The 20484-nt window shown below is 38.9% G+C and overlaps 1 protein-coding gene across 4 annotated transcripts in view; it reads right to left on the bottom strand.

Annotated features, from left to right (window-relative positions):
* The window catches only part of LOC128664167 (uncharacterized), a 335114-nt gene extending 314945 nt beyond the window's left edge, over nt 1–20169 (bottom strand). For 2 of the 4 annotated variants that reach the window (XM_053718925.1, XM_053718924.1), the window contains exon 1: nt 19822–20168. In XM_053718925.1, coding sequence (XP_053574900.1) covers nt 19822–20108 — 287 coding nt within the window. In that variant the 5' untranslated portion in view covers nt 20109–20168. Of the gene's footprint in view, nt 1–19821 lie in introns of all 4 variants that reach the window. The other 2 variants (XM_053718927.1, XM_053718926.1) reach the window with 1 other exon arrangement.
* Nucleotides 20170–20484: the final 315 nt, after the last annotated feature.

Below are 20484 nucleotides of genomic sequence, written 5' to 3' on the forward strand. Positions count from 1 at the left end.
ATCTTCTTGAATAGTGTCCTGTTTTAATTGTGTGTCTCGCGCTGTTTTGGCTTTAATATATAAACTCCAACGAAAATTATTTGGATTTGCTATATACCCTCTAAAAGCATTTTTGACCTGATTGGCAAGTTGAATTTTAATACGATTATTTTTTTTCTTTAGGTAACACATATGCGACTTAATCTCTCCACACATAACAGCTTTAGCCGACTCCCAATATACCTCTATTTTATCACTGTAGTCTCTATTATTATTGCAGAATTCTAAAAATGTATTGTTCAACCATTTTTGGAAATTAACGTTATTAATAAGATGCTTAGGAAAATATATGTAGTTGTTCCGTGATCTCTTCAGATTAGAGTTACATTTTAAGGATATGACGGCGTGGTCTGATATAACTATGTCTTCTATCCCTGATTCCCAGGATAGATTAAGTAGTGATTCAGCTATAAGAAAATAATCTATTCTAGCCAATGACCGATGAGATTTGGACATACAAGTATACAATCGCGTATCAGGATTATGAACTCTCCAGATATCCACTAAGCCCAGTTGGAAAATAAACTTTTGTAATATCCGTACTTTCCTGTCTCGTATACATATTGATGTTTTATTAGATCTGTCTAATGTAGAATCTACAATTAAATTAAGGTCACCTGCTACGATGAGATTTTTACCTATACAGCCATGTAATTTAATCGTTAATTTCCGCCAAAATTCCTGATCCACCTCGTTAGGTCCATATATATTACATAAGACATATTGAATTCTATTAATAGTTATTTCCAAAATTAAAAATCGCCCTTCTGGATCTAATATTGTTTTATCAATACAATAATCCAATCTTTTATTAAAAAGAACAGCAACTCCTCTCCTTCTTGCCTCATATGTGGTGGCAATAACCTCCCCGACCCATTTGGTTTTAAGTTTTGGAATCTCAATCGATTTCAGGTGAGTTTCCTGAAGAAACGCAATATCAGGTTTAAATGTGCTTAAATGCTTAATTATTGCTTCCTTTTGATCGGGGAGGCAATTCCCCCCACGTTCCAGGAAACTAAATTAAAAGCCGGTATGGACATTTAGACTATCTTTGGCAAAGGAAATTAGAGGCGGCCAACAAAAAGGGGGGTGAGACGGGCGCGCGGAGAGAAGAGGGGAAGAAGAGAGGGAGTGCCAAAAAAAAAACCAAAAAAAAAAAACCAATCAATCATACCAACATTCTATGTCACAATTCACTATGTGTTTCATCTTCACAGTACTATTTGGGCATTATTAAAGATACAATCTACAGATAAATATTTCCATTCATTCAATATTATGTTCTCTACAGAACAGTTCCGCTTCTTGTGTGTTATTTAAAGTATGGGAGGTCCCGTTTTTTAGAACTATTAGTTTAGCAGGATAGATCAGTTTTACATTAAACTTGGCGTTCAATAATCTAGGATAGAAAGGGGACATATCTTTTCTTTTAGCCATCGTTTCTGCTGACAAATCCTGAAACATTAAAACCTTATGAGAATCGATAAGAAACAGGTTAAACTTCCTATAATATTTAAGAAATAGAAGTTTGTCCTGGAAATTAACAAATTTAAAGATCACTGGTCTAGGTTTAGAATTTACCATATTCTCTCTTACAACCCCAATTCTGTGTACACGTTCCACTAAAAATGGGGAGACCGGGGATGGTATGAGTAAAGCCTGTGGTAGAGTAATTGTTACAAACGTCATTAAATCTGAATATTCTGCGGTTTCAGGTAACCCTATTAATTTCAAATTGTTGCGTCTCGAACGATCTTCGAGATCTTCAATTTTTAACTGTAATGCTGCAATTATCTTTCCCTGTGCCATTGAGACTGGTTCTTGTTGATAACAACGATCTTCCAGATCTGATACTCTGTTTTCTAGTTCATCCATTCTCATGGAGAACTGTCTAACTTCTGTGGTCAAATTTGCTATCTCTTTCTTGATTTCAAATTTTATTGAATCAAATTGGGGTGTTAAAATTTTAGCGACTTCTAAAGCAAATCCAGAGATGTCATTATAGACAGTGTTGCATATACTTTTCTCTTGAGATGTATCCAAGCTAACGTCAGTATTTTTACTAGCACTACCTTTTTTTTCCCGCTGCTTAGGTGGCATAATGGGGGAGACTGTTTTATTGAGCACAAACCTATCCATAAAATCCAACTTAAAGATAAATCGGGTAAAAACGCGAGAGAAGAAAGAAAGAGAAGAAGAAAAAAAACAAAAAAAAATGTGTACTGGTGGACTGTGTGAAGTGCTTTATATATAACAAGTGATCTGTGTTAGGTGAAATGTGAAGGAAGAAGAGGAAAAAAAACAAAAAAAAACCTGTAAAATTAGTGAATAGAAAACGAAATCTAGAGTGAGTTTAGAGCATGAAGAAAGTGAATCGTGTATAGGTGAACTATATGAAGTGGATGAAGTGTATCAAATAATCTGTGGTTAGCTGGGTGTAAAAGGAATGTGAGGAAGAAAGAAAGAGAAAAAAAAAAAAAAAGTAGTTTTAAATCTTTAAGCGAGTTGGACACTTGTTCTGTTTAAGAAAAAAGGTTATTTGCGATCTATTTTAGACCTATTCTAACTAGACTCCCTATATATATATATATATATAATAGTATATATGATCTGAAACGTAATATGTTTATATATCTGATTGTTCCTATAGTCAGCAGCAGTCAAGTCCACTATTACACAAAGTATATTTATCTAAGGATATATACACCCTCTGATATGGCAGGCAATATTATATTTGAACCACAGTTAAACCTGGACTATAAATAACCTGGAATTTGTATACAACCAGGCATCCATTAATATTGCCCTGACTAGAAATTATAAAAAGTGTGGGCCCTTATATTACAACACTGTAGTGAATTATTTGTAGAATTATAGCCCTGACCTAGGGGTATTATTGGGAGATCAGATCGCACCTCCAACCACAAGAGTCCTGTAAGAAGGCAACTACTGCCAGAATATCATAGGTAGATTTCAATTCAATTATATAAGCACTGTTTTCTGATTTTTCTTGCCTCCTTTTTTTTTCCAGGATTTACAATCAAATAGTGAAAATCAATTAACATATCTTTCTACACACAGGATTATGTAAATATACAAACAAATATCACCTCCTACCAAAACAGGTTATGAGAGAGAAATAAACATATATATGACCCTACATTTCAGTTGGCTGAAAGACAAAAACAGGATTATTTCTTTGTTTATCCTTTTTCCAAAATTTACACTGGGTAAATGAAGATCAGGCAAAAGCTTATGGTAGTGGCAATATTAAAAAATCAAAACATCATCTCCTAAGATAGAAATCATAGGTAGAAACAGCAAATGTCCCAATATCACAGATAGATTTCAGCTTAACTGTAGAAATAAACTTTCTCTGATTCCCTTTTTCTTTTTTCCAATGTTTGCATTCAGATAGTGAAGATCAAACAGCAGTCATTCCTACCCATAGGGTTATGGGAATGAAAATTATTGCAAGACCAATATCAATTCCTTTTTCTCCTTTGCACAACAGAAGTGAAAATTATCCAATGGTAGCTCCTACCCACGGGGTTATGGGAGCAAGTCTCTCCTACCAAGAGGTTATGGGAGATTGTCAGAGAGAGCAGATAGCCCTTATAATTATCACAACCTTTATGTGTGTGTATATTGCTAAATAATATAAATCATCCGCTTTGCATCACCTTTCAATGCAGTGTGATTGCCTCTCAGCAGCACCTTGAAATGAACATGACTGGAGCAGTGTCCAAAAGTGAGAAACACACACATCCACAGATATATTCAAATATTTTCCCACACACAGGGCCAGATATTATAACGGATTCCCAGCAGCTGAATAATTAGAAAAATAATACTTTCCTGGGATGCCAAGCTCTGAGTATATCATACCATCTGCTCTGACAAAATCGATAAGTGCTTGCACTCCACACCAGCAGTATAATCAGCCTCCGTTTCCTCCGTAGTGTTCTTCTGCCAGATAGATATAAGTAAGCGTGCCTGTAGCGTATCTTGCGACCACAGACTTCGATGCCGATTCAGACCATACTCTGTTAGACCGCATCCGTTGCGGCAAGCCACACGATCAGCTTCACAGAATGTTACTGCTCCACCATAGGAGCCATCGTAGTGTAGACTTCGGGGCACTACTATCTGATCCCGATCCGGGCCTAAAGCACGCTGTGGCCAAGGATCACTGCGCCCACGCTGTGTGTTAATTCAGAGGCGCCAAGATGCCGACACAGCGCACACTCCACATACTCCGCCTCTCACCGGAAGTCTCCGCTCATATGCTAATTACTAAGCCCTTGAAGGCTGCCTCTTATCTCTTATCATTTTATTAGCTTTTCACAGCTAGACAGAGCTAGTTCATGGGTGCTATATAGATAATATTGTGCTCACCCGCATGGAGTAATTTATGAGTCAGCACTGATTGGCTAAAATGCAAGCCTGTCAAAAGAACTGAGATAAGGGGGGTGGGCTACAGAGGCTTAGATACAAGGTAATCACAGAGGTAAGAAATGTATTAATATAACAGTGCTGGTTATACAAAACAGGGGAATTGGTAATAAAGGGATGATCTATCTTTTTAAACAATAAACATTTCAAGTAGACTGTCCCTTTAATGGAACCTAATTAAAAAAAAGCTTTTAATCAGTCACGGTAGGAAGAAGTGTGCAAGGAAGATGGCACAGCAACATGTTATTTTTCATAAAGGTGCATACCAACAATTTGTTTAAATTCTCCACTCTAATATGTTTGACAGAATTATTTACAGTTCACTGTACCTTTAAGAACCCTTACTCCATGTATACTATAGTTTAACTAATATAAATGTCTGGTCTGGAGCAAGGTTGGATGTCCCAACCAGTGTTCCCTCTAAGGCCAGTTTAGTGAGTGGCCCAATAAGGAAACAGTTAATTAGAGCAATTAGCAAACAATGCAGACCAGCAAGGTGTGGTACCCCTATTAACTGTTTCATTGCAGGACCACTCACAAAACTTGTCTTAAAGGGAACACTGGTCCCAACATTCAAATAAGCAGCTTCATGTCCTTATGGCTGTCAAGTGATTGTCTATCACCTTGCAGGGTCTGGAAGCTACATTTGTTTGGTTGTTCTCTGTGATTTTGTTTCTTTGATACAAAACTAAAGAGTTTTTGGAATCCAAATAAATGCACACCGGTGTTCTCCCCAGCACCTTTTTAATGGCCACACCATCCAGACAATGTTATTGACCACCCAGATAAAGTTTAAGGTTTTATTAATCTAAAATAAAACTCAATGTATGTTAAATTGTGCAATGCATTAGTGCTTTGAATAGCTTACATCATATTTGAAATGAAAATGTTCTAATACTGCAAAATATGTTTTCTGTGGAGAACACTGCATACATTGCCTAAACAAGTTTTCTATGAAATCAGAATTTTGTGTACTTTCAACATTTTCTTATATTTCTATGGTTAGATAAATCATTCCTAGTAATTTCCTGCATGACATGCAAGATGGTGCAAAGTAAAAATAAATGGATGATGTTATAGTTTACTACTCTTAATTAAATGTGTGTGTTTGAGTTAGTGTAGCACAAAAAACTCCACTCTTTAGCTACTCACAGGAGGAACTATCTTCTTCCTAGATAGTTAAAAATGAACATCTAGAAATAAACAATTGTTGCGAGGCGCTATTTAAAGCAAAGAGTGTATCAAACAATTTGGTGCAACTGTGAAAAATCCCAAAAATGTATGGAAGTATATATGGGGTATAAATGATATAGTGGTGATACTAAGTGTATTAAATTAAATTCTAAATGTGCTCCAAAAACATATAGTCTAATATAGTACTCAAAAAAATAAAGGTAATAGTAATGGCTCCTCTTAAATTCAGAGCTATGTTAAAACATGGAGTTGATTATATTCCAAGTTTGATGGTGGTGCTTACTTCAAGTGAGTGTGTGATTTGTCAAACTGTATCTGATATAAAGTTCTTTCCTAATAGAGATATAGGGGTTGATTTATGAAGCTACGGATGCTGCTTCCAACCCACTCTGCTTCAGTTCCGCCTGAAGCGGAAGTTAAGAAGCAGCGGTCCTAAGACCGCTGCTCCTTAACCCCTAAAGACCACAGCACTTTTCCATTTTCTGACCGTTTGGGACCAAGGCTATTTTTACATTTCTGCGATGTTTGTGTTTAACTGTAATTTTCCTCTTACTCATTTACTGTACCCACACATATTATATACTGGGGGGTTTTCTCGCCATTAAATGGACTTTCTAAAGATACCATTATTTTCATCATATCTTATAAATTACTATAATTTTTTTTTATAAAATATGATGAACAAAATGAAAGAAAAAAAACAAAAACTTTTTCTAACTTTCACCCCCAAAATCTGTTACACATCTACAACCAACAAAAAAACAACCATGCTAAATAGTTTCTAAATTTTGTCCTGAGTTTAGAAATACCCAATGTTTCTATTTTGCAAGTTATAGGGCAATAAGTACAAGTAGCACTTTGCTATTTCTAAACCATTTTTTTCTCAAAATTAGCGCTAGTTACATTGGAACACTGATATCTTTCAGGAATCCCTGAATATCCCTTGACATGTATATATATTGTTTTAGAAGACAACCCAAAGTATTGATCTAGGCCCATTTTGGTATATTTCATGCCACCATTTCACCGTCAAATGCGATCAAATAAAAAAAATCATTCAATTTTTCACAAACTTTAGGTTTCTCACTGAAATTATTTACAAATAGCTTGTGCAATTGTGGCACAAATGGTTGTAAATGCTTCTCTGGGATCCCCTTTGTTCAGAAATAGCAGACTTATATGGCTTTGGCGTTGCTTTTTGGTAATTAGAAGTCCGCTAAATGCCGCTGCGCACCACACGTGTATTATGCCCAGCAGTGAAGGGGTTAATTAGGTAGCTTGTAGAGAGCTTGCAGGGTTAATTTTAGCTTTAGTGTAGAGATCAGCCTCCCACCTGACACACCCCACCCCTTAATCCCTCTCAAACAGCTCTCTTCCCTCCCCCACCCCACAATTGTCTCCGCCATTTTAAGTACTGGCAGAAAGTCTGCCAGTACTAAAATAAAAGTTTTTTTTGTTTTGTTTTTTTTTATATTCTGCTGTGTAGGATCCCCCCTTAGCCCCCAACCTCCCTGATCCCCCCTCAAACAACTCTCTAACCCTCCCCCTCTACCTTATTGTGCGCCATCTTGGGTACTGGCAGCTGTGTGCCAGTACCCAGTTTGCAATAAAATATGGTATTTTTATAAAATAATTAAATATTTTCTGTAGTGTAGCTTCCCCCCCTCAATATCCAACCCCCCACCCCCTCCCAGATCCCTTAGCTACAAATTCCCACCCTCCCCAATCCTTTCTCCCACCTTATCTAATAAATTAATTGTGCCATAGTGTAGTGTTCCCACCCGCTCCCGACCCCGTGCACACGCCCGCCCCTGTGCGTGGCCCCGCACGCAATCCCGCCCCCCTCTGACTGCTTCCTCCATGGCTGCCCACCCGCCTCCCTGTATTGGCTCCCACCCACCAACGAAAAACAAATGTTATTGCAGGATGCATCAATATCGAGGCATCACTGCAATAACATGAAAGTGGCTGGAAGCGATCAGAATCGATTCCACCGCTTGGAAACACTAACGATATACAGGGTAGGACGTACCCTGTACGTCATTGGTTGTTAAGGGGTTGAGGTGGCGGAAAGCAATCAGCCTGATCGGATACGATCGGGTTGATTGACACTCCCTGCTAGCGGCCGATTGCTGGTGCAATGATAAATGCAGACAGCGTACAGTATGCTGTCCGCATTTATTGATGTGAGGTGGACATGATACGCTACATCGTATCATGTCCGTCCACACAATGATAAATTGAGCCCATAGAGTAGTGGTGAGATACAAAATAGAATCTTAACATTAAATTGTATCCTAATGTAAATACAGCAAAAAACTAGCAAATGGTAGAAACAAAAGTTTAATATATAGATATAAAATGTTATATTGATTGGAGTAGCCGTGTTAGTCCAGTGATTTAGATAACTGAGCAATGATACTTTTTATTGGACTAACTATACATTTATAAGTTGACAAACTTTCGGAAGTGTTCCTTCTTTTTTCAAGTCTGAAGAAATACTCACCAATTCAATGAAATTTACAGATTATGGGCAAGATTACATATGCGGCGCAGGTTTTTACGTGGTTTTGGTATCACATATACTGCGCTGCATATAAATGTGGCATGTATATTTCACCTGTCGGCTGCAATTTTTACTCCCATAAGCCAACATAGAACCGTGTCGCAAATCAGTATCACATATTCAGCGCAAGGCCTTACGCAACGAAAATGGAGAAATTTTACTCTATTTTCACCTCGCCACACATAGGCAGGCGCAGCAAGCCTTGCGCTGAGTATGTGAGCACCGTAACTCCCGGAACTGCCTGAAAATATTAACTAACACCTAACGCATACGCAATATCTATCTACCTCATGAAAATAACGAAAACCTAACGCATGCGCAATATCTACCTGTCAACCGCAATCCCCCACTAATAACTAATAAACTATATTAACCCCTAATCCGCCAACCCCCACGTCATAAAACAGCTAATTAACCTATTAACCCCTAAACTGCCATCACCCCATCAACGCAATAAATTTAATTAACCTATTAACCCCTAATCCGCCAAACCCACATAACGCAGCAATCCTAATAAAACTATTAACCCCTAAACCGCCAAACCCACACAACGCAAATAACTAATTAAATTACTAATCCCCCTAACCTAACACCCCCTAAATTAACCCCAATTACATAAATTAAAAATACTAAGTTACAAAACAATTAAAATAAAAAAGCTAACATTACTTAAAAATAAAAAAAATAAAATTAAATTAATCTAAGATTACAAAAATAAAAAAATCTAATATTACAGAATATAATAAACAAAATTATCCAAAATAAAAAAATAAACCTAATCCCTATGAAAATAAAAAAGCCCCCTCAAAATAAAAACACCCCCTAATCTAATGCTAAACTACCAATAGCCCTTAAAATGGCTTTTTGTATGGCATTGCCCTAAATTAAACAGCTCTTTTGCATTTAAAAAAAAATCTAAGTTCACCCCTAACTGAAACCCCCCCCCCCCCCCCCCAAAACCCCAAAGTAAATAAACCTAACACTAAAAAAAAAAAAACTAGACTACCCATTGCCCCTAATTTGTATGGGCATTCCGCTCTTTTTCAAAGGTCCATTAAAACCCTAATCTAAAAAAAAAAAAACTAAAAAAGTCTAACTCCCAGATAGGTACTCACGGTTCCTGAAGTACGGCACTGAAGTCTTCTTCCAAGTGGCGACCTCTTCTATTTTCTTTCAGGGACAAGCCGGCGCAGAGCGGAGGGCAGAACTGAAGAATAGGATAAAAGCTACTGAAATCCTATTGGCTATTCAAATCAGCCAATAGGATTTCAGTAGCTCTCATCCTATTGGCAGATTTGAATTTGAAGAATCAAATCAGCCAATAGGATCGCAAGGGACGCCATTTTTAAACGTGTACCTTGAATTCACTATTCAGTGTACGGCGGCGATCGTACGAAGAGGAACCCTCCACGCTCCATGGCTCTGCAATCGCCGGTCCTGCTCATCTCCGCTCTGTGCCGGCTTGGTTCTGGATTAGGAAGGAAGATTTAGGAAGGAAGATTGTTGGCCGCTTGGAAGAAGACTTCACCGCCTGGAACAGGACCTTCTCCGCCAAACTTCCGGACCGGTGAGTACCTATTTGGGGGGTTAGACTTAGACTTTTTTTTGTTTTTTGTGGGTTTGTTTTTTTTAGATTAGGGATTTCTGAGCACTCTTTTTTAAAAGAGCTGACTGCCCTTTTAAGGGCAATATCCATACAAATGCCCCTTTAGGGGCAATGGGTAATTTAGGATTTTTTAGTGTTAGACTTTTTTATTTTGGGGGGTTTAGTGGGTGGGGGGGTTACTGTTAGAGGGGGGGATTTAGTATTTTTTTAAGGAAAAGAGCTGTTTAAGGGCTATTGGTAGTTAAGTATTAGATTAGGGGGTGTTTCTATTTTTGGGGGCTTTTTTATTTTCATAGGGATTAGGTTTAATTTTTTAATTTTTGATAATTCGGTTTATTATTTTTTGTAATCTTAGATTAATTTAAATTTAGTTTTTTTATTTTTAAGTAATGCTAGCTTTTTATTTTAATTGTAATTTAGTATTTTTAATCTAGGTAATTGGGGTCAATTTAGGGTGTGTTAGGTTAGGGGGCTTAGTAATTTAATTAGTTATTTTTCGTTTGTGGGGGGTTGGTGGATTAGGGGTTAATAGATTTATTAGGATTGTTGCGTTGTGGGGGTTTGGGGGATTAGGGGTTAATAGATTTATTAGGATTATTGCGTTGTGGGGCTTTGGCGCATTAGGGGTTAATAGATTTATTAGGTTTATTGTGATGTGGGTGAATGGCGGATTAGGGGTTTATAGTTTAATAAGACTTATTGCATTGTGGGGGGTTGTCGGTTTAGGGGTTAATAGATTTATTAGGATTATTGCATTGTGGGGGTTTGGTGGATTAGGGGTTAATAGATTTATTGCGATGTTGGTGAATGGCGGATTAGGGGTTAATAGTTTAATAAGGCTTATAGGCGGATATAGGGGTTTTACAGATCGGGTTTATTTTTGGGAAGCGGGTTAGACTTTGACGCGAGATTTTATATTTTTTAATTTTCTTAGGCGCCGGCAGTTTCTAAAGTCACTGGCGACTCCAGAAATGTGTATTTACGCTCATTTCTGGACATCACTAGCTTATCCGACTTACGGCACTTTATGAACTGCCGGCGCCGTATATGTGATACCCTGCTGTGCAAGGTGAAATTACGGGCGGTGCGGGTTTCAGCGCTTGCGCTGAAGCCTGCGTGGTATATGTAATCTCGCCCTATATCTTGAAACACAGAATAGCTAAAAAGGACAGAAAGTGTTACAGAGGTCTGAGTGCAGGGAGAGGAGGGGGTGTCGTAAAAATCATGAGGGGGGCTTAGGTGACAGAGGCAGACAGTGTCCAGTGTAGGAGAACAGACAGCGGAAATATATAATTTTACATAGAGCATATACTAACATGAAGTTATATATCAACATGGAAGAAATATGTATAAAGGTGTGAAATGATGTATACAGGAGGAATATAAAATAGTCACAAAAGAAGAAAGGAAAGAAGAATAAAAAATAAATAAAAAAGGAATAATAATAATGGCAAAAGTATTTACATAGGCTTACCTGTGTACCTCTGTATAAAGAGTGTGGAATATACAATGTAATTGACTAAATGAAAGTACATTACAAGAAATTTTGATAATGTGTTAAGAATCCAGAGTCTACATTTAGGGGTCGATTTATGAAGCAGCAGATGAAGAAGTTAATAAGCAGCGGTCCTCTGAGGTTGCGAACAGCAATCAGCCCAATCGGATACTATTGGATTGATTGACACCCCCTGATAGCAGCCGATTGGCCGTGAATCTGCAGGGGGCGGTATTGCACCAGCAGTTCACAAGAACTGCTGGTGCAATGATAAATGCCGACAGCGTATGCTGTTGGCATTTATCGATGTGCAGCAGACATGATACAATACATCGTATCATGTCTGTCCGCACAGTAATAAATTGACCCATTAGTCCAGAATTTAGCGAGTTAAAGTGCATTATCATTTTCATTTCAAAGGTTTTTCTTTCCATGGTGTTTTTGAAGTTGCCTCTGAGAATCTTGATTTTGAGGTTTTGGATGGAGTGGTCAGGTTGGGTGAAATGGTCACCAACAGTGGTACAGTATTTTGTTTTACAGTGATTTTTGATAGAGTGTCTGTGTAAGTTCATCCGAAGGTGCAGTTTTTGGCTTGTTTCTCCAGTATGCATGCAGTGCAATGTATCATGTATACCACATTTGCAGATATACATGAGTGTGCCCCTTTAATGTTATAGGATTTGTTATAGTGATGTGCTGCTTTCACAAATGTGTTGACATAGTTTGCAGAGAGCTTTATTGCAGCGCTTGGTTCTATTTTAAGTGTTCTTTCTATCAAGGGGTAGCTTCCTGTGGACCAGTTTCTGTTTAAGGTTAGGCGGTTGTCTGAATGCCAGGATAGGGGGTTGTGGAAATATTTTTTTGAGTGTGGGATCCTCTGTGAGTAGTGGCTGTAAGTCTTTTATGATTTTTCGTATCTCTTCAAGAGCAGGGTTGTATTTGACTACTAGTGGGATACGTGATATGTTTTTTCTTCTCCCTCTATTGTAGTAAGTGTTCATGTGGGGTATTGAGGGCAGAGTTAATTTTTAATTTATAACCCATTTGTGATGGCAAACTGCACTCATCTGTATACAGGAAACCAACAGCCACAGCTCCCACCCCAATCACATAAAAAAAAAAATCGATAATCTACAGTCAGGCTACCAGATATCACAGAATTTGCACAGATTCCAAGGACCGTGACAAACACCTGATCACACTGTCCCAATCATTCAGAGAAAAAGGTTACAAAAATAACTCTGTTATAGCAAATCATGTCCGCCATGCATTGCTAAATGTCGACAGCATACACTGTCGGCATTTATCATTGCACAAGCATTTCTAGTGAAATGCTTGTGCAATGTCACCCCCAGGGGGTGTCAATCATCCCAATCGGATCTTTAGAGGTGGCAGACCAGTTAAGGAGCAGCAGTCTTATGACCGCTGCTTCTTAACTTAAGTTTCCGGGAAGCCAGAAACTTCGGGGATATATATACAGGGAGTGCAGAATTATTAGGCTAATGAGTATTTTGACCACATCATCCTCTTTATGCATGTTGTCTTACTCCAAGCTGTAATGGCTCGAAAGCCTACTACCAATTAAGCATATTAGGTGATGTGCATCTCTGTAATGAGAAGGGGTGTGGTCTAATGACATCAACACCCTATATCAAGTGTGCATAATTATTAGGCAACTTCCTTTCCTTTGGCAAAATGGGTCAAAAGAAGGACTTGACAGGCTCAGAAAAGTAAAAAATAGTGAGATATCTTGCAGAGGGATGCAGCACTCTTAAAATTGCAAAGCTTCTGAAGCGTGATCATCGAACAATCAAGCGTTTCATTCAAACTAGTCAACAGGGTCGCAAGAAGCGTGTGGAAAAACCAAGGCGCAAAATAACTGCCCATGAACTGAGAAAAGTCAAGCATGCAGCTGCCAAGATGCCACTTGCCACCAGTTTGGCCATATTTCAGAGCTGCAACATCACTGGAGTGCCCAAAAGCACAAGGTGTGCAATACTCAGAGACATGGCCAAGGTAAGAAAGGCTGAAAGACGACCACCACTGAACAAGACACACAAGCTGAAACGTCAAGACTGGGCCAAGAAATATCTCAAGACTAATTTTTCTAAGGTTTTATGGACTGATGAAATGAGAGTGAGTCTTGATGGGCCAGATGGATGGGCCCGCTGGATTGGTAAAGGGCAGAGAGCTCCAGTCCGACTCAGACGCCAGCAAGGTGATGGTGGAGTACTGGTTTGGGCTGGTATCATCAAAGATGAGCTTGTGGGGCCTTTTCGGGTTGAGGATGGAGTCAAGCTCAACTCCCAGTCCTACTGCCAGTTTCTGGAAGACACCTTCTTCAAGCAGTGGTACAGGAAGAAGTCTGCATCCTTCAAGAAAAACATGATTTTCATGCAGGACAATGCTCCATCACACGCGTCCAAGTACTCCACAGCGTGGCTGGCAAGAAAGGGTATAAAAGAAGAAAATCTAATGACATGGCCTCCTTGTTCACCTGATCTGAACCCCATTGAGAACCTGTGGTCCATCATCAAATGTGAGATTTACAAGGAGGGAAAACAGTACACCTCTCTGAACAGTGTCTGGGAGGCTGTGGTTGCTGCTGCACGCAATGTTGATGGTGAACAGATCAAAACACTGACAGAATCCATGGATGGCAGGCTTTTGAGTGTCCTTGCAAAGAAAGGTGGCTATATTGGTCCCTAATTTTTTTTGTTTTGTTTTTGAATGTCAGAAATGTATATTTGTGAATGTTGAGATGTTATATTGGTTTCACTGGTAAAAATAAATAATTGAAATCGGTATATATTTGTTTTTTGTTAAGTTGCCTAATAATTATGCACAGTAATAGTCACCTGCACACACAGATATCCCCCTAAAATAGCTATAACTAAAAACAAACTAAAAACTACTTCCAAAACTATTCAGCTTTGATATTAATTAGTTTTTTGGGTTCATTGAGAACATGGTTGTTGTTCAATAATAAAATTAATCCTCAAAAATACAACTTGCCTAATAATTCTGCACTCCCTGTATAAATCTACCCCCGGTATCAATTTGTCACTTTCTGCTGTAATCACAATTGCCTCTTATTTTTGTAACCAATTATTATTTACTTGTTACAGTTGGGGGTACTTAGTACAAAAAATGATGCCTGTAGGAGTATGTTACAAAAAAGCTTTTGTTTATAACGGAAATGCACCCATACAAATTTCATTTTTAACCTTTATATCCCTTTAACCTTTCAGATCAGTACCTTGTTTGTGTAATCCTAGCATGTAAAAACATGACATGTAGACATTTCCTTACATAAGACACAACTAAGATTTTAATCCACTCTCTCATCCTTTCCGGTCTCGACTACTGCAACTCCATCCTCTCTGGTCTCCCTAGCTGCCGCCTAGCTCCTTTACAATCCATAATGAATGCCTCTCCCAGACTCATCTTCCTTACACGTCACTCTTCATCTGCCGCAACTCTCAGCCAATCCCTTCACTGGCTTCCTCTTGCCTCCAGGAATAAACACAAAATTCTCACTCTGACACACAAAGCCCTCAATTGCATTGCTCCCACCTTGTCTCCAGATACTCTCCCTCCTGTTCCCTTTGCTCTGCTCATGATCTCCTACTCTCCTCCTCTCTTGTTACCTCCTCACATTCCCGTTTACAAGATTCCTCCAGACTGGCTCCCATCTTATGGAACTCTCTGCCTCGCTCCACAAGACTCTCCCCAAGTTTTAAAAGCTTTAAGTGCTCCCTGAAGACTCTACTATCCAAGGACGCTTACAACCTACACTAACGTTCCTATCTCCACTGCTATCCCCTTAAACCCCATAGCATGTAAGCCTATGAGCCCAGCTGTTTGTAGTTTACCGTCATAAGAGCCGACTACAACAGTGCAACTCTCGGCAGGACCCTCTATCCATTTGATCCCTGTAATTGTTTTTTTATATACCACCTATGTTCATAGTGCTAAGGAACCTGTTGGCGCTCTACAAATACCTGATAATAATAATAATAATAATAATAATGTAAATAATGCCTAAAGTGGCATATAATAAAATGATCCATACAAAACCATGAGAATAGGGTTGAAAGAAGTCATAAAATAATGGATAACCAGGAGGCAATGGGGGGAAGGGGTGAAATAAAACTTCAGTAAATGAGCCTGCATCCCCTATAAACCATATGATCATGTCACAATGAGACCCAAGGCCATGCAGCCCGTCAGCCATGTACCCCATATCAAATCTTAAATGAGACACAAGGTCCTGCAGCCCCTATCAGTCATATGACCACATCATACATACAATGAGACCCATGACCACATCATACATACAATGAGACCCAAGGCCCTGAAACCTCTGTCAGCTATATGCCCACATCATACGTGCAATAAGACACACGGCCCTGCAGTCCCTACCAGACATATATCCACATCAGACCTAAGATCATAGTCAGTAAAGTGTCCGTTTTCTTGCATTGAGTTTTTACTGATATCAAAATTTAGCACTCAAACTGGGACACCGAATAACCCTGTTAGAGAACAGACGTAAGATACCTCTGATCATAAAAGTGAACATGTCTGGCACGTTGGAGACATTTGTGGCTGTGAGCGTATAGATGTTGTCATGTGTACTTTGCACCTGTTCATGGCATTTCTAGGGAGTTGCTTCTGTGGCTACCTTATCTATATTTATTTCACAATATCTTAAAACTTTCCAATTTTTAAAGTTAGTATAAATAATAGTAGGTTTTTCACATTGCACTAATTTGCTCACATATTTAATGACTACTTAGGGCTAAATTACAAGTGGAGCGCTAGTTTATTGCGAGCCTGAAAATGGGCAAAGTTGCCCGTTTGCAGGTGCGTGATAAATCACCAGCCATTGCAAGTGGCTGGTTATTGCTACCGCAAGCTCGCAGTAGCAATTAGCACTCAAAAAATTAACCTATGTTCAGGTCTCTGGTTAATTTTCAAAATAAACCACGATTGCCCCCAAAATAAAGTATATTCTTTTCTTTTTTTTTTAAATAACAAAAAACTGCAAAAAGCAGTTTGTTGTGGTTAAAGTGTGCGGGAGTGGGGTTTTAGAAAGAAAAACAGCACTGAAAAGTGCCTTTACATTGCAGTCTATGGGAACTGTGTGTTCCCAGCAAATATATATGCATATGCTTATTTACATATATATTTATGTGTTAATATTTGTATATACACATATTAACACATACATACATATGTATATAAGCATATACATATACATTTTAAATTGTTGCCCATCGCTGCACGACTTACCCCCTTCGCTTAGTTCTCAAGCCGTGTCTTGCGGTATGAGAATGAGGCTTCCATTGGAGCCTATGGGAGCGCACTCTATAGAGCACAGGACTTCCACGCAATTACGAGCGATGGTATTACGAGTGGAGCGCAAATGTTGAGCTTGCGAAAGAGCAATTTTGCACTCCACACTTAATCTGGCCCTTACCACGTTCACTAAAGGGGTTTCCTTCTGCTATTTATCATTTTGTTTTTATGTTCATCTCTCTGGGACATACATAATAGTGCTATAATAAATTATCTAATGTGCTAGAGCATTTTACTATTAAGCTGCTGCATGCCTCTTGCTAGTTAAAACCCACTTTTGAGTGGCAAAACACTGATAAACTGGACATGGGCAGGTCTGGCAGCTATAAACAAATAGCTCTCCAATTATCTCTTTTTACTACAATTTTAAAGGGATGCCTTTCGCATGTGATCTATTTAGTATGTAATTTATATCACACTGTATAAAGGTGGTGTACATCAGACAGGGCACTCTACCACTTTATCGTATGCACAATTGCATTTTGTAAATGTTATTAAAGCAACGTTATATTGCAAAAATGACATGCTATATAGTGTTACAGCACTCGAGTTTACTATGGCTTAGATTACAAGTGGAGAGCTAATTTATCGCGTGCCCGTAAACGGGCAAATTCATCAGTTTATGACCACGATAAATAACCAGCTATTACAAGTGGCTGGTTATTGCTACCACTCAAAAAATTAACCTGAGTTCAGATCTCTGGTTAATTTTCTAAATTTCCCCCAATTGGCCACAAATTTAAGAATCTTTTAGTTTTTTATTTAAATTTTTTTAGCTTTTTTAAAAATAAAAAACAACTGCATGAAGCAGTTTTTAGTGGTTAAAAGTAGTGGGTGTGGGGTGTTAGAAAAATAACGGCGCTGAAAAGTGCCTTTACATTGCGCTCTCTGGGGAACTGTGTGTTCCCTGTAAATATATACGTATGTGTATGCTTATATACATATATATTTATGTGTTTATATGTGTATATACATATATATTTATGTGTTTATATGTGTATATACATATATATTTATGTGTTTATATGTGTATATACACATATTATATATGTATATAAGCATATACATATATATTTAACTATTGCTGCCCATCATGCGCTACTTACCCACAATGGTGGGCTAGGTTCTCATGCCGTATCTAACAGCATGAGAGCGAGACTCCCATTGGAGCATATGCAAGAGTGCTCTTGTGAGCGCAATGCTTCCATGCAATGGAAACTCAAGGTCGCGTTCACATTGCTACTAACTTGTAATACCAGCACACATTTGCATGCGCTGGTATTACTAAGTGGAGCACAAATATTGCTTTTGCAAAAAGCAATATTTTGCGTACCACTTGTAATCTAGCTATATGTGTTTAACACCAGCAAACAGGTTAAGCAATAAGCAGTGCACACATATATAATCCCACAAAGGAGCTTTTATTGTTGTAGTTCCCAAACAGCAAAAAGGCCAGCGACTGGTGGGGTCACATGACTGCCACTTTTGATTGACTCACTGGCTTGCAGCCACCTAGTAGGAGTCTGCCTATGGCCTAGTTTCCACTATGAATATAAACTGTGTAAACTGGTGGTAACAAGTATTTCCATTAAAGTCTACAGCACTGGTTTTCAAACCTGTCCTCAAACCTCCCTAACAGGCCAGATTGTCAGGATTACCTTGAGTGAGAGCAGGTAAGATAATCATGTTTATTAATCATCTGAATATTTAACCAAGTTCAGATATCCTCAAAATCTGACCTGTTAGGGAGGCCTGAGGACAGGTTTGAAAACCAGTGGTCTACAGAGATACTTTATGATACCACCAGTATACACAGTTTACAACAGCAATGGAAACTAGTCCTATGTGTTTAACCCCTTAGTGGGGGTTAAGGTGCTCTGACAAAATGCAGACGGACATTTGACAGACGGACATTTGGCCGACAGACAGAAGGCTAAAGAATGTTCCGATTTCGGCCGAGGGCAGATACGTTCCAGAGTGCTCTGTTCTAATCAGAGCCTCGGGCGCCGCAACTGCCTCTGGGAACCTTACCATGGGTCCCAGACCACACGTCTTGTAATTCTCTGTCTGGGAAATTATCTATCAAATCTATCTATTTATCTATCAAATCTATCTATCGTATCTATCAAATGTATCGATTGCATCTATTGATCTATCTATCTAATCTATGTATCTATCTATCAAATCTATCTATCTCGTGGCCGGACTGTTATCGGACAGCCACTTGCTTTTCGGCCAAATGTCCGTCTGCCAAATGTCCGGCCACAGGGGGTTAAACACATATTAATCTCAACCAGTTATGCAGAGATGTGACATGCACTAACAACTTACTTACTGAATGTCATTTTTGTATTAGAATGTAGCTGTAAAGGGACATAGAGGTCAACAGTGTGCTGGGCTGAACGCTCTGGAATAAAAAGTGTGTTTACATAGATTTCTTTTTATTTTAACATGTTCTTAGCATGTACAATCCCAGAGCATGTGCAGGATTACTGGTTGGTAGGTATGCTCAGTGCATAGCCTGCCAATGGCCCTGCAGTACACTCAGCGCCTCTAGCACGCACGTATACTGCCAATTTGGGCTTTCAAATAAAAAATGCTAAACCTATATTTTTTAATGCTGTTTTGTAGTATATTACTTGCAGTAACTCAAGCAATTGTATGCTTTTATAATAATAATAAGAATGCTAATAATACAAATAATAATAATAAAATAAATAATAGAGCAGTGTTCACTTTATCAAATGGAGAATCAAATACAATTTCAAGAGGTATTTTGTGTATTGAACAAAGTCTGACTACCAGTAAAAGGTTCACCATCAAAAAGTAGAATTCCTAGTAGAGAAAGAGGAAATGAGGGAGACAGAAAAAAACAAAAACAAAAAAAAGCATAGATCATAGGGGTGGGGGGATAGGAGAGGGGGGAATAAAGAAATGAAGAGGGGGCCATAGTAGAGACCAAAAAAAAAAATAGATGAGTAAAGGACAATATTGTATGTACCCGAATGAATCAACAACAGATGTAACAGCAGCCAGTTATTTGTGGGTTTTACCCTCCAGTCACTGGTCATTTAGTGAAACCCCAATCCCCAGATTACTTACCTCATGTTCCCGCACCTGCCTCTGGCATAGAACGGGCACAGGTGCAGCTTCTCGCATTCATACCCCTCAGGCTGCTCCCTTATGTACTCCGGGCAGATTCTAATTGGGTTTCGAGCCACCACTAGATCCCCGGACAGAACCGGGAAGCGATGCGCCTCTTCCCGCAGAATCTGGTCTATCTGCTCTACAGACAGGTCCAGGAGCTCGCACAGCCGGGTCCGGGGCAGCCGCCCCTCATTGGAGCAGAGCAGCTTGGTTAGGTAAGCGGTTACTGTGGGGTCGGACATCGTTCTGAGTCTGACAGAGAGCTGCTTCTGGATCTACTGTTCCAGCCCAGCTCCTCCCTCATATTTGTCTGCAAGAGAAACGAAACTGAAATTTGTTTAGATTAAAAGCATAGAAAGTCCGAAATTAGATACTCAGTGCTTAGGGTAACAAACAGAAACACCATTACAATACATTGCCTCAGGAAAGACTATTAATATAAACACAGTGGAAAATATAGTTACGTCAAATATGGGCAAGCCCTGAAAAATGATGACAAAATAATCTATTTTAATACTTAATATAAGCCACTAATGCAGGGGGTATTGTGGCCTAGGCCAACACGGCCGGTGCCTATGGCAGCAGATTTGGGAGGGGCAGCACATGATCTGCCCTATA

Source organism: Bombina bombina, chromosome 6, assembly GCF_027579735.1.
Source record: "Bombina bombina isolate aBomBom1 chromosome 6, aBomBom1.pri, whole genome shotgun sequence".
In the NCBI taxonomy this organism is placed as follows: domain Eukaryota; kingdom Metazoa; phylum Chordata; class Amphibia; order Anura; family Bombinatoridae; genus Bombina; species Bombina bombina.